The sequence below is a fragment of the Notolepis coatsorum genome, assembly GCF_963971535.1.
Source record: "Notolepis coatsorum genome assembly, chromosome: 13".
Classification (NCBI taxonomy): Eukaryota; Metazoa; Chordata; class Actinopteri; order Aulopiformes; family Paralepididae; genus Notolepis; species Notolepis coatsorum.
The window spans coordinates 88,042,340-88,058,031 of record NC_140177.1 but is presented as its reverse complement, the minus strand read 5'-3'; the positions used below and the strand labels follow the sequence as shown (position 1 = coordinate 88,058,031).

Here is a 15,692-nt window from a genome sequence, read left to right as displayed (position 1 = left end):
GTGATGAATCAAATGCCTTGATGTCCTGAGAGAGAGCGAGCGAGCGAGCGAGCGAGCGAGCGAGAGCGAGAGAGAGAGAGGAGAGAGAGAGAGAGAGAGAAAGAGGGAGAGAGAGAGAGAAAAAGAGAGAGACATGGGGAAGGAGTCATATCATTAGGCAAAGTTTTTAGAAAGAACATTGTAGAACATTGTTCCTACAGAAGCTGCCTCATATCAAGGTCTGTGGATTATCTTGAGTAACCGGGTCTTTTTTAGGGGCGGAGGTGAACTGCCCCTTTAAGGCACAGCTGTCAATTGATCATTGCAATTGTTTATGTGTATGTAATGTTGTGTACTTACCTTGACAATAGTCTGATAGGCGTAGGGCAGTACTTGTTTGGACCACTGTTTCTCTAGCTGGACCACTCCGTTAGATCCAGGCACGTACTTCCTGCCCGTCAGCTGCTGACCGTACACCACCACCGCCGTCTCATTCACCACAATGCCCTTACGCTTATTATAACTAGAGAGGGGGAGGGGGGGGGGGAGGGATAGAGTGAATGGGAGGGAGAGAGAAAGAGAGGTAAAGAGTGGAGGGAGGGATGGAAACAGAAAAAGAGCAATATAGAGATGGAGGGAGGTACAGAGAGAACATGACTTTATATTAAAGGTGGAAAAAGGTAAACAAAAGTGTTGCTCTTGGTATTACACTTTGGGGCACTATTGCCAAGAAATCGCTGTTTGGGGGCATTACAGATTCTACTTTTTTTACTGATTTCTCTGATTTTCTCCCCGTCCCAATTAGTCGTTGCGCCAATTCCCCCCCCCCTCCCCTACCTGGCTGCTGTACGCATGTTCTCCTACGAGTTGGTACAAGGGCGCCCCGAGTCGATCGCACGCTTCCTCCGAGACGTGCGCCGACAGCCAGTGATGTCTTTTCACTTGGCAGCGAGGACTCTCATTGGTGAAGTGTAACGCGTGGGAGGGCACGCTATCTCCACCAAGTCCTGCCCCTCTTAGCAAGCGCCGAGACCTGACCTGTAGGCGTCGCTGTCCACAACGCCAGATTCCCACCCGCCAGCTTCCCCACCCCCTAATACTGCCAATTGTATTAGTGTGAACGGCCAGCCAAGCTGGTGGCAACGCCGAGAGCTGGGCTCGAACCCAGCATCTCCTGCATTGGTGACGAGCGCAATCTCCGCTACGCCACCTGACCGCCCACAGATTCTACCTTTAACCATCTCACTGATGTATACATTTAAAATGTTTCCCAACTTGCTGTAACAAATGAATCATGCACCTCTCTCCCTCTCTACTTACTGTTCAGTGATTCCCTGTACGTCCTTCACCCAGTCCTTCTCCTCTCGGTCTGACATGTAGTAGACTTTTGTCGGGGGAGGAGTGGAGCGGTCGTATACTCTCTGAACACCAGAAGGCTCCTCCAAGGAGAACCTGAGGAAGAGGAGGGAGAGAGAGAGAGGAGGCAGGGAGAGAGAGGAGGCATGCAGGGAGAGAGAGAGAGAGAGAGAGAGGAGGCAGGGAGTGAGAGAGAGAGAGAGAGAGAGAGAGAGAGAGAGAGAGAGAGAGAGAGAGATAGAGAGTGAGAGTGAGAGTGAGAGTGAGAGTGAGAGTGAGAGTGAGAGTGAGAGTGAGAGTGAGAGTGAGAGTGAGAGTGAGAGTGAGAGTGAGAGTGAGAGTGAGAGTGAGAGTGAGAGAGATAGAGATAGAGATAGAGATAGAGATAGAGATAGAGATAGAGATAGAGATAGAGATAAAGAGAGAGAGAAGGCAGGGAGAGAGAGAGGAGGCAGGGAGGGAGGGGGCAGGGAGGGGGGGAGAGAGGAGGCAGGGAGGGGGGAGAGAGGAGGCAGGGAGGGGGGGAGAGAGGAGGCAGGGAGGGAGGGAGAGGAGGCAGGGATGTAGGGAGGGAGAGAGGAGGCAGGGAGGGAGGGGGAGAGAGGAGGGAGGGAGGGAGAGAGAGTAGGCAGGGAGGGAGGGGGAGAGAGAGAGGAGGCAGGGAGGGGGGGAGAGAGGAGGCAGGGAGGGGGGGAGAGAGGAGGCAGGGATGTAGGGAGGGAGAGAGGAGGCAGGGATGTAGGGAGGGAGAGAGGAGGCAGGGAGGGAGGGGGAGAGAGGAGGCAGGGAGGGAGGGGGAGAGAGTAGGCAGGGAGGGAGGGGGAGAGAGAGAGGAGGCAGGGAGGGAGGGAGAGAGAGAACAGGAGTTCACAAACTAATATGAGATGTCATTTTGTGAGGGACGACCAGGAATCAACCTGGTGTCTGGGGGTCATTTTAACTCAAGTGTACTAGTGAAAATGATTGTCTGTTAAATGTGATTGGGCCCGAACCACAGTGAGTGGTGCAAGGATACTACTGGTGTAACAGACCATCTGGCAGGTCAGGTTAAAAATATGTGTATTACGTTCACAAATAGTCTGTGGAAAAGGATGTTGGGTTAATGTTAGGCTGCTTGTACAACCTTCAGCCACCGTTCATTTCCCCTACCCAGATGCAAAGCAGCAACAACAACATGGCGGAGCAAATGGACCTGTATCTTAGTAAACACTCTGCACTTTAACATCTTCTGCAGGTGTATTGGGATACAGCGGTAGTAAACTCAGTTTATCTGCCCATTGATTGAACTCTGTAAGTCATGTATGCTGCATCTATTGTATGTTGGTGTTGTAGATATTTTTTTTGTTTATTTATAGTCTTTGTATGGCGTTAGAGCCACATTCATTTCCCCATTGTGGGATAATAAAGTAGACTAATACACTCACTTGGTCTCTCCGTCGGACACGGCAATGACGCGAGCTTCCTCCAGGTGAGGCCAGTTGACAAACACTGATTTCCCCAAAATCTTGGTCGTTATGGCTTCACATACCTAGAGAGAAAAAGAGGGGAGGAGGGGGGGTGAGGGGCAGAAACAGAGAGAAAGGAAAGAAACCGATGAGGGGAAATTAATAGGCCGTAAGGTGAAGGCTGTATCGTTTCATCCCGTTCCCACCTCCCCGGACTACACAATTTTCACAAGATATATTAGTGTAGATTTAAGAACAAAAAGTTCTCCATTGACAAACTAGCCCATTTTGCGCAATCATAATTTTTTAAGTCGGGACTAGATCTTTCCTCGCGAACGGATACTTGGTCACTGCAGAGTTTTATTTGACGTAATTGGTGTGAGTTCGGTCACGTATCTTGCGCTCGACCAATAGCAGCTCTCTTTGTTGTGAGGATACGGACATCCGGTGTCAACAAATGACACCCACAGACTAACGTTACGGACGAAAATGGACAAAAAAACACCTTCTAAAGTTCGCAAAAAGGTTACTAAACAATGTTATATGCATCTCACGTCCGTTCAGAAAGAACGTGTACAAGATTTTACACAGACACGGTGGGATAGATATAGAAACTGCGTCGAACGGTGGCTTAACCTACCAGGCCAGAATCATACCATTACGGAGACATACAAACATTGTTTAGAGATCGATTTGTGTCATAAATGTCATGATATATATTTGTATATCTGTATGTCGTGTATGTCATAAATGTCATGATGAATTGAAAATGGGGGACCCTGATTAGATTAGATTGTACTTTATTGTCATTATATTTGCATAGAGATTTGGGACTCAAACCTAAGCTGCAGTAATAAAATCACAAGTAATAAAAGATAAACATAAAATCCTATACAGAAACAAATGCTATACAATAAGACAATGTTAGTCCTATACAATATACAAAATAACAGCAATATACAGAATAGCAATACACAAATAACAATCACAGTGTCAGACGGTAGTGGGTGGGTATTGCACTGTGGATATTGCACATCAGGATGTTGCACAGTGTGGGAGGAGGGGGAAAGGTGAATTACCCTAGACCAGTCTACCTTTGATGGTCTTAGCAAATATGTGTGCCACCTGTATGGCCAGCCATCAGCTAAGAATGTGAATGATGCCAGATATAAAGCTATAATGTGTGCCCGTTCTCCTGTTGGCAATGGGTGGCATGTCGAGGATGGGGAGTTAACAGTGACTTGGATGACTACAAATCCGGCCCCTGATAGTGTGTTGCAGGTAGTCCACTGCGGTTGCAAACAAGGACAATTTGAGACAGGAAGATGTTCATGTGTGTCTGCAAAACTGCCATGTACAGATCTTTGTCAATGCCAAAACTGTGCAAATGTTTCTAAGGAAACCGAAGATAGGGCTACATGGGATGATGACTCGGATGATAGTGGTGAGGATGATTAACATCAGTGTTGCCTGGGAAGTGTGGTGGTGGATGAGGGTGTGGACTGAGTTGGGATGTATAGGGTGGGGGGATTAGGATTATACAGTAGTAGTGTGATTTGTTTGTATTTGTTGAGATCAGTTTGACACTGATCTCTCCACACACCTCAATGTTTACTCATTTTACTCTGTATTGTATATTGAATATTCCTCTTTACTTACTTACTTTTTTTACTGTATGAAGCACTCTCAGGGGCTCATACAGAAACAAGCATTTCATCGTAAAGTACCTGTATTTTATTGTGATAAATAATAAACAAACTTGAAACTTTAAACTTGTGTTAGTTGTAGGGCTGACCTTCGATTATTTCTTTGGAATTCGAAGCTTCGGGGCCAAGATTCGATTTTAATTTGATGCTTCGAAATAAGAAAAAAATTTAACATTTTTTTTTATTTTTTTATGTTGTGGGACTTGTACAGCACTTTGTCCAACTTTGTCAGTGCTGTAAAGTTTAAACCTTTTTAAATCTTAGACAAACAAAACACTTTCATGAAATATTGTAAGCCATCATTTGAGGCTTTATAAAAGCAGCACAATCAACACAAATCTGTCAGTGCCGAGTCCGACCTCATCTTAAATAACAAAACAGCATTTCTTGTTGTAATTTACAAAGTGAGGCAGAGTTGATTTAGCTTTTAATAATTTAATTTTTTTTCATATTCGAATCCCATGCCCATCGAACGAAGCTTCGAAGCTTCGAAGTATTTAAGACAGCCCTAGTTAGTTGTGTATGTATATGACGAATAAACCTCTGGTCAGTCCTTCATACCAGCAGGCTCCACAACAGTGGGCAGGGACTGCTGCCAGACATCCAACTACAACTACTAGGAACCTAAAAAGGACAATAACACTACCTTATGCATACTGCACCTTATGTGAATACTGTATATTTCAGTTAGTTAAGTTAGTTAATTATATTGACTTGTTATATTGTTTACACTGCTTGTTTTTACTACCTGTACCCCCCCCCCCCCCTCCCCCATGCTGCTATGATGCCTGCATTTCTCCAAGGGGACCAATAAAGGAATATCTTATCTTGATTGATAGAAAACTTGATTGAAAACTTTATTAACATATTGCAGAATGGGTACAATACAGAACGGCTCAATACACACAATTGTTAAGAGGATGCAGACCAGAGAAAGACTTTCGTCTCGTTTACATCAGGGTCCCCCATTTTCAATTCATCATGACATTTATGACACACAACATACAAATATATATCATGACATTTATGACACAAATCGATCTCTAAACAATGTTTGTATGTCTCCGTAATGGTATGATTCTGGCCTGGTAGGTTAAGCCACCATTCTACGCAGTTTCTATATCTATCCCACCGTGTCTGTTTAAAATCTTGTACACGTTCTTTCTGAACGGACGTGAGATGCATATAACATTGTTTAGAAACCTTTTTGCGAACTTTAGAAGGTGTTTTCCATTTAGTCCGTAACGTTAGTCTGTGGATGTAATTTGTTGACACCGGATGTCCGTATCCTCGCAACAAAGAGAGCTGCTATTGGTCGAGTGCAAGATACGTGACCGAACTCGCACCAATTACCCGTTCACGAGGAAAGATCTAGTCCCGACTTTAAAATGATGATTGCGCAAAATGGGCTAGTTTGTCAATGGAGAACTTTTTGTTCCTAAATCTACACCAATATATCCTGCGTGCATGCGTGCGTGCGTGCGTTTACCGGCTCCTCTTGGCTGGGCAGAATTTCCAGCATGATGTTCTCCCCTCTGCTGCTCTGTTGGAACACGACCACTCCACTCTTCTTCTTATAAAACTACAGAGAGAGACACAGATAGAGAGAGAGAGAGAGAGAGAGAGAGAGAGAGAGAGAGAGAGAGAGAGAGGAGAGAGAGAGAGAGAGAGAGAGAGAGAGAGAGAGAGAGAGAGAGAGAGAGAGAGAGAGAGAGAGAGAGAGAGAGAGAGAGAGGAGAGAGAGAGAGAGAGAGAGAGGAGAGAGAGGAGAGAGAGAGAGAGAGAGAGAGGGAGAGAGAGACAGAGGGGAGAGAGAGGGAGAGACAGAGGGAGAGAGAGAGAGAGACAGAGGAGAGGAGAGAGACAGAGGAGAGGAGAGAGAGAGGGAGAGAGATGAGAGAGGAGAGAGAGAGGAGAGAGAGAGAGGAGAGAGAGAGGAGAGAGAGAGAGAGAGAGAGAGAGACAGAGAGAGGCAGAGAGAGGAGAGAGAGAGAGAGAGAGGTATACATCATGAGACAGAATGCATTCCAACTCCAAAGGTTACACTCTTATATACAACTTATATTGAAAAATGTTAGGTCACTTTCTCATTCAGAAAGAAAGAAAAGCAAGCAACGCCAGGGCTAGGCACGGTTATTCTAATATTCACAATTACAAGTATTTGGGTAAAAGAATGCGGCAAACCAACCTTTGTCATGCTTTTATATTTTGAAGGCAAAATCGGCGCTATATATACAGGAATTGAAACTTGTGCTGTGCGCCATGCTGCTAACTGCTTTGTGATTGCTGGTTGAGAGAACTGCATACTGCATACAAAGCATACCACCTCATCAGTGAAGCATGGTGGTGGTAGTGTTATGGTGTGGGAATGTATGGCTGCTGGCAAAAGCAGCAGGATGAATTCTGAAGTCTTTCGGGCAATATTATCTGCTCCTATTCAGCCAAATGCTTCAGAACTCATTGGAAGGCACTTCACAGTGCAGATGTACCATGACCCCGAAGCAGACTGCGAAAGCAACCAGAGTTGGCAAAGAAGTGGAATGTTATGCAATGCCAATGGCCAAGTCAATTACCTGACCTGAAACCAATTTAGCATGAATTTAACTTGCTGAAGACTGGAGGGAAAATGCCCCCAAGAACAAGTAGAGGCCTGGCAGAGCATCACCAGGGACGAAACCCAGCGTCTGGTGATGTCTGTGGGTTCCAGACTTCAGGCTGCCATTGACTGCAAAGGATTTGCAACCAAGTATTAAAAGTGACCATTTGATTTATGATAGTTAGTTTTTCAAATACGTTTTTGTCCCTTAACACTTTCTGCGCCAACAACGAGTATACTCGTTATTGGTCACCAGCGGTTGAGCGCCATGGGCGGCAAGTATACTCGTTATTTGATCGTTTTCCATTTTTTTCGATTTTAAAGGGGACATGCATTATAAATTGCCTTTTCCAGTGATTAGCATGTTTTCCTAGCAATTGGGGATTATATCAATGTGGTCTGTGTCGTTAATTATCATATTGACTCATCAGTCTTGTCTAGCACAGTCTCTGGAGCGTAACAGTAAGAAGCATTTTGTATGAAAGTATTCTGTACTTCTGTATGACAACTATTAAAGAAACTTGGCTAACTTGAAACAGTCTAGTCTCGAGTTCACGAGATCCTCCCTCAAGTCAAGTCAAGTCAATAATTTTATTTGTCACGGCATACAAGTATACAATGAAATGCGGGGGGTCTTGCCCGCAACGATTGTGCATAATACAATAGTAATGAGTGTGGGTGACCTGGAGAAGCCAGGTTGCAACCACACTATAGTAATCTATACTATTTTTATTTATTCTTCTTTATTCCGCCGATTTTTGCCAACAAACTCGCACCACATACACGTGAAAGGTATCAAAACTTCCTCCAACTCGATATGCTATTACTTTTCGGAAAGTTTCACCGCACCGTATGGCTACAAATCGACTTTAACACTTTCTTTGCCAGGCTTATGTACATCATTATACCATCCTCTGCCAGCTCTATTTGTCTATGGAGAAGTTCCCCTTCTTTGCAGGGCTATAACTTTTTAAATTGTATTGCTAAATTGACATTACTATGGCCCATTCAACGTCAATTATCTATCGTTCAGGATGTAGCAACGTTATACTTTTTCATTCACATATTCATACTAAAATACGGTCTAAAGTATAAATGTTTTTATCGTTTTCTGCAGCATTCTGCAGAACGTGATTTATAGCCCTAAATGCATTATATTGATGATCAAATACAGTTTGATAGCGATCGGCGCAAGATAAAAAAATTCAAATGGACGTGCTTCTATAAGTTACTACTTATCATCTGATGTTGACCGGATGGGGGGGGGGGGGGTCGTTTATAATTCCGTGGCCAACGTTAGATGATTCATCTAGTGTGGGTGATATGATCATTAGAGCAGTTTGTATCGAACACAGTAAAAAAAAACGCTGAATCTTAACCCAGTCTCCTCGGGCCGTTGGGCGATGAGCGTGGAGCAAAAATATTCCTATTATGGGATGTTGAAATATGCGATCCATCTCCAGGTTGTATAATAGTATATACGTCCAAATCATGTTGTTTATCGAGTTATTGGTAACGGATCGCTATCCATTGTGTCGAGCCCGAGTCCCGGGACCTATAGCGAGTGGTCGGACCGATTTTGGATGAGCACCAGTTTCCGTTTCCGGTTTCCGGTTTGGGCGATCCGCCGATCGGCCACCAGATGGCGCTCTTGAACCGTTGGAGAGTTGAGAGGGGATCAACAGTAGATCTCAAGTCTCCGCGGGAGAAATATGATTGCGATCACAGATTTTTGAAATATTGATCTCAATGACGTGTTACGGCGTCATTGGCAGAATTAGCATGGCGGGGAATGACGAGGTAAGGCGTCCTTGGTGGCCATAGTGTTAAACAGGAAAATTACGGTCCATAGGGAATACATGGCGAATTACAGTGGAGCTGAAATCTTTTTACCATCACCTTGGGTAAATTGCGACAGTGATCTCAATTTTGGACGTAGATATAAAAACACCACATCAAAACGATGACACGGCTGTCCCCTCGCTCACAAAAGAAAAATATTGTGTAATAGTGTGTAATAGTGTGCTAGTGTAATAGTGTGTAATAGTGTGCTAGTGTAATAGTGTGTAATAGTGTGCTAGTGTAATAGTGTGTAATAGTGTGCTAGTGTAATAGTGTGCTAGTGTAATAGTGTGTAATAGTGTGCTAGTGTAATAGTGTGTAATAGTGTGCTAGTGTAATAGTGTGCTAGTGTAATAGTGTGTAATAGTGTGCTAGTGTAATAGTGTGTAATAGTGTGTAATAGTGTGCTAGTGTAATAGTGTGCTAGTGTAATAGTGTGTAATAGTGTAATAGTGTGCTAGTGTAATAGTGTGTAATAGTGTAATCGTGTAATAGTGTGTAATAGTGTGCTAGTGTAATAGTGTAATAGTGTGTAATAGTGTGTAATAGTGTGCTAGTGTAATAGTGTAATAGTGTGCTAGTGTAATAGTGTGCTAGTGTAATAGAGTGTAATAGTGTGCTAGTGTAATAGTGTAATAGTGTGTAATAGTATGTAATAGTGTAATAGTGTGCTAGTGTAATAGTGTAATAGTGTGTAATAGTGTAATAGTGTGCTAGTGTGCTAGTGTAATAGTATAATAGTGTGCTAGTGTAATAGTGTGCTAGTGTGCTAGTGTAATAGTTTAATAGTTTGTCATAGAGACTTGCGGGTTGTGCCATTGTACTCAGTAGGGATATCCTCTTTCATTGGTCTATGTTGACCACTCCCAACCCTTAGGCCGTGCCCCCTTTTTGTATCTTTTGAACTGTTTGTCGTAGAGACTTGCGGGTTGTGCCATTGTACTCAGTAGGGATGTCCTCTTTCATTGGTCTATGTTGACCACTCCCCTGATCCTTAGGCCACACCCCTTTTTGTATCTTTTGAACAGTTTGTCATAGAGACTCGCGAGAGACCCTCTCCCGTTGGCCGGCGGTGCACAGGCGTCACCCACACTTTCACAATTTCCCCCACGCGGAATTGTCTAGTATATAATAAGAATCCAATAGAACGACATTGTGCAATAACAAGTAAACAAAGTAGGGCATATCGGTATATGTACATGAGTTATTTACAGAGCATGGTAGGACATGCTAGGTCCTGTGGTAGTGCAATACACTGTTAGCTACGGATGAGGCACTGGGTCTTTATGTACACTGCTATACAATGCTATATTATACAATCTCAAGTTATACTATACTATTCTTAAAGTGACCTTTCCTTTTGTAAAGTGACCATAAGTGTGAGCGTGTGCAGCATGAGTGTGTGTGTGCTCATGTTAAAGTGGCTGCTAGTGTGTGAGCGTGTACAGTGTGTGTGTTGTGTGTGTGCTCATGTGTGCTTGGGTGTGGAGAGTTCAGTGTTCAAGGCTCTGATGGCCTGGGGGAAGAAGCTGAGCCGAAGTCTCTCTGTCCTAGTTGCTGGTGTTCGCAGGCGTTTGCCTGACCGCAGCAGCTTGAACAGGTTGTTGTTGGGGTGGTGAGGGTCTTTCATTATTCTGCAGGCTCTGGATTTGCACCTCTTGTTGTATAGGACCTGCAGGGGTGGTAGTGCAATACCCGTGGTACGCTCGGCTGAGCGCACCACTCTCTGTAGGGCCTTCTTGTCCTGTGCCGTGCTGTTTCCATACCAGGCAGTGATGTTTCCAGTCAAGATGCTCTCTACAGCTCCGGAGTAGAAGGACTGGAGTATCTTCCCAGATACTCTGAACTTCCTTAACTGTCTCAGGTGGTAGAGGCGCTGCTTCGCCTTTTTTACGACTGAGTCTATGTGTGTTGTCCATGTCAGATCCTCTGAGATGTGGACCCCCAGGTACTTGAAGCTGCTCACCCTGTCCACAGTAGCCCTGTTTATCCTCAGTGGTGTGTGAGTCCCCTGCTGCCTTCTCCTAAAATCCACGATCAGCTCTTTGGTTTTACCAATGTTCAGGAGCAGGCTGTTGTCCTGGCACCAGCGTTCCAGTACCTCAAACCTCCTCCCGGTAGGGCTTCTCGTCGTTGTCCGAGATCAGCCCCACCACCACTGTGTCGTCCGCAAACGTTCACTATGGAGTTGGAGCTGAACTTGGCCACACAGTCATGTGTGTATAGTGAGTACAGCAGGGGGCTCAGAACACAGCCCTGGGGGGACCCAATGCTCAGGGTGATGGTGTTGGAGGTCTGACCCCCCACCCTGACCGCCTGGGGTCTTTCACTCAGAAAGTCCAGTATCCAGGCGATCAGAGCGGAGCTCAGACCCAGCTCGATCAGCTTGTCCACCAGTCTGGTGGGGACTATGGTGTTGAACGCTGAGCTGTAGTCAATGAACAGTCTCACATAGCACCCCTTCTGGCGGTCTAGGTGAGAGAGGGTGCTGTGCAGTACTTGGGAGACCGCATCATCAGTGGACCCGTTTGGCCTGTATGCAAATTGCATAGGGTCCATATCACTGGGGAGGGAGGCACAAATGTGATCCTTGACCAGCCTCTCAAAACATTTCATGGCCACAGAGGTGAGTGCCACCGGTCTGTAGTCATTGAGACCTGTTGGGGAGGATTTCTTTGGTACCAGGATAATGGTAGACATCTTGAAGCAGGCAGGGACCACTGACTCCGCCAGGGATAGATTAAATATGGTGGTGAACACAGGGGCTAGCTGGTTAGCACAGGACTTAAGTATGCGTCCTGTTATTCCATCTGGGCCAGCAGCCTTTCTGGTATTCACCTGCATCACAGCCGGCGCGCCAGTGACGTCACTAGCTGGTGAGCTAGCGGCGACACCGTTTGCCCCAAACCGAGCGTATCGTCCTCAGTCCCCGCCATAAGCCTTGTGTCATTCGGTGCCATTTGTGCCTCCATTTTGTCAGCATACGTCCTCTTAGCAAGTTTAACAGCCTTGCGCAGTGTAGACTGTTGTCTTGTACTCTTCCATATTTCCTGTCTCTCTGCCGAGGTTGTAAGCAGTGGTGCGAGTTTTCAGAGCTGCTCTGATAGTACTGTCCACCCACGGTTTCTGGTTCAGGAACACCCTCGCCTTCTATGTGGGGACGATACTATCAGCTAAGGTTGCTATGAAGCTAACAACAGTGTCTGCGAACTCGCTGACGTCACTGCCGCTTCCTTGAAACATATCCCAGTCGATGCTTTGAAAATACACCATTCGGGCTTCCGGTATGAGAGCGGAAGGGTAACATGCATGGTGGAGCTCCTGGTCAAAAGAGTGAAAAAACGGATAAAAAAGGACCCGAAAAGTGATTAAAAATGAAAATGCAAACGAGAAGGAAGGAGGAAAAAGCAATTGTGAAGGAGAGAGAAATGGAGGACTCACGGGAAGAGGAGAGTTTGATGGAACAGAGCCCCCGAAACGAGACCGAGAAGGGTCAGGCGGAGGAAGGAGGGGGATCGGCTGGGACAAGCACGGGAATGCCAGGATGGGCCGTGGTCATGCAGGCCGGGATATTGGAGACCATAACAGCGACGATAAAACTGAACACGGACACGATAAGGAACGATATAGGGAAGTTACGGGAGGAATTGAGGAAGGAACAGGAGGACTTCAGAGGTGAAATGAATACAGAACTCAAAAGGGTGGATGAGAAGATGGCGGAACAGGACAGAAACGTAACAGAGTTACAGACAAGAACGGCGCAAGCGGAGGAATGGAACACAGAGATACACGAGGTATTAACATGTGCGATTCAACAACAAGAACAGATGGAGACAAAGCTATCGGACATGGAGGGGAGGTCACGGAGAAATAACATCAGAATATGGGGATTGAAAGAAGGAGTCGAAGGGGAATCGGTGACCCAATATGTGAAAAAGCTTATCAAGGAACAACTGGAGGAGACGGGACTGGAGATACAAAAATGGAGATACAGAGGGCCCACAGGGCGTTGGCTCCGAGACCGAAACCGGACAGACCTCCGAGGGCGGTGATTATTAACTTTCTGAGATTTGAGATTAAGGAATTGATACTCAGAACCGCGTGGACCAAGAAGATAGAAATCGAGGGGAAAAGATTGTCGTTTGATCACGATTACTCGACAGCGGTAGCAATAACACGCAGGACCTACGCGGGACTGAAGAGAATTCTGAAAGAAAACGGAATGAAATTCCAATCACCCATGACCTCGCTAAGGATCCACTGGAAGGAAGGGACGGTGACGTACGCGACGGTGCGGGAGGCGGCGGAGGAGATGAGGCGACGGGGGATGCAGATGGCGGAGGACGGAGAAGGAAGGGGACAGGAGGGCCAGACGCTGAGCCTGCGGCAGAGATTGGAGAAAGCACGCAGATGGACCAGAGTAGGAGATCGAAACCCGGGAGAGGAGGGAGGAGAGAGGAGAAGGCCGAGGTGAGACGTGACAGACCGAAGGCGGAGACAGACGAGGAGGCCAGAGACGGAGAAGGAGGGGAGAGGAGGCGGGAGGAGACAAATAGAGACAAAATATAGAAACTGAAATAACATATACATAAACACACATTCCCAGGTAGAGGCAGGATATAAGAACGAACATAACGTATACATGGACACATAATACACATGCTGATGGAGGAAATAAATGGAAATATAATTAGGTAAAATAGACGGAACACAGAACATATTGAAACAAATACATAGACACACGTGGTGAGTAACACAGTTGGAAGGGATTAAGGGGATAAATGGACATCACATAGAAAATAGAGGGGAGGAAAAGAAAGTAAAAGGGGTACACAGAAGACACCACACACGTGTTTGGGAGGAAGGAGGGACATTGGAACATATGAGCCACACAGAGGGACCTAGGAAATGGGGGTCTTTGATCAGAATGAAGGACGGAGCGCTTTTGACCAGGAGCTCGACAGCAATAAAAACAGTAAGAAGGCTGGACAAATATGACGAGCGGTTGGGGGTAAGGGTTTCAAACCCCCAAGCCGTCATGAGGGGGCCTCTCGCTAGGAGAGCAATTACCCCTCACCCACCAGCAGGGGACAGGGGGGGACACAGGGACCCCCCGAACGCCTTGGGAGCACTTTATGTAAAGTTTATGTTTTTTTATTTATGTTAATCATTATATGTATTCGGTGAAGAGAGCGGAGGCTACAACCGGAGGGGGGAATGACTGTGACATGGGGGGGACTGATAGACGAAAGAAGAAGAAAGATGACAAAGGTTAAAGGTATAAAAATGATGTCGTTAAACGTTAATGGAATGAATAATACGATAAAGAGGGGCAAAGTGATGTTGAAGTGTAAAAAAAGTGAGATGGAAGTGATTTTTTTGCAGGAGACACATTTGGTAGCACAGGATCATGAGAAACTGAAGAGATTTGGATATGAAAATGCATACTATAGTTCCTTTAAACGGAACCTGAGGAGAGGAGTAATCACGTTAATCAAAAACAGTCAAATTTGAATTGATCAAGGAAGTAAGAGACAAGGAGGGAAGATTTGTTCTGGTGAAGGGGAAAATGGAGGGCCAAATGGTTACGTTAGTGAATGTTTATGCACCCCCAGAGTGAGAGGGATTTATATGAGACCATTTTTGATGATAGTGATGGAACTAGAAGGGATATTGATATGCGCGGGAGATTTTAATGTAGTACTGAATCACGACCTAGACACCACGAGTACTGGAAAAGGACGGACACAAATCAGTAGATATATGAATATTCAGATGACGGAAATGGGAATTATAGATGTTTGGAGGGGAATGCACGCCATGGACAGGGAATACACACATTACTCACACCCGCACGTGACATATGCGAGAATAGACTACTTTTTGATGACGACGGGGGACAGTTACAGGGTACGGGAGAGCAGAATAGGAGTAGCGGACATATCGGATCACAGTGCCATATATCTGACAGTAGATCTAGAAGGGAGACGGAGGAACACGATCTGGAGACTAAATGTAGGAATATTAAATAACAAGGGGGTGGTGAGTCAGATCAAGGAGGAGATAGCCAGGTATAAGGAAGAAAATGACAACGGGGCGGTAGATCCGAACATTCTATGGGACACACTGAAGGTGGTGATAAGGGGGAAATTGATGGAGAAGACAGCAATGCTGAAGAAGGCCAGAACGGAGACATATCGCAATCTGATAGGGAAGCTGAAGAAGCTAGAGGGGAGACACCAGATATCAAAAGAACAGGAAACGCTCGGAGAAATCAAAGAAGTAAAGGCCAGGATAAATAGGGAATTATTGACGGAAATAGAAAAGAAAGTGAGGTTCATGAAACAAACGTACTATGAAGGGGGACCAAAAGCGACCAGACTGTTGGCTAGGATAATTAGGACGCAACAGAAGTTGAACACGATACACACAATAAGGGATACAAAGACTAATGAAATATTGAGAGACCCAGCTGAAATAGAGGACATTTAGAGAATACTATGAGAGACTATACACACAGCCAAAAGCAGTGGGAGAAGAGGAAATAGAAGCATATCTGGAGAAGCTAGAGTTACCATCGATAGGGAAAGAACAGAATGAAGAATTAAATAAAATAATTACGGAACGAGAACTGGAAGAGGCAATTAGTAGAGCTAAAAACAAACAAATCTCCGGGGAGCGACGGATTCCCATCGGAATTCTACAAGACATTTAGAACGGAATTAGCACCCATGTTAGGGGCGGCGTTCAGACACACGATGGAAGAGG

The 15,692-nt window shown here is 45.5% G+C and overlaps 1 protein-coding gene across 1 annotated transcript in view; it reads right to left on the bottom strand.

The window, feature by feature from the left end:
- The window catches only part of xrn1 (5'-3' exoribonuclease 1), a 151,115-nt gene that overhangs the window by 67,808 nt on the left and 67,615 nt on the right, over positions 1 to 15,692 (bottom strand). The window contains exons 16-20 of the mRNA XM_084327733.1: positions 5,976 to 6,068; positions 2,760 to 2,863; positions 1,300 to 1,431; positions 340 to 502; positions 5 to 25 (exon numbers count right to left, since the gene is read on the bottom strand). Coding sequence (XP_084183859.1) covers positions 5 to 25; positions 340 to 502; positions 1,300 to 1,431; positions 2,760 to 2,863; positions 5,976 to 6,068 — 513 coding nt within the window. The remainder of the gene's footprint in view (positions 1 to 4; positions 26 to 339; positions 503 to 1,299; positions 1,432 to 2,759; positions 2,864 to 5,975; positions 6,069 to 15,692) is intronic.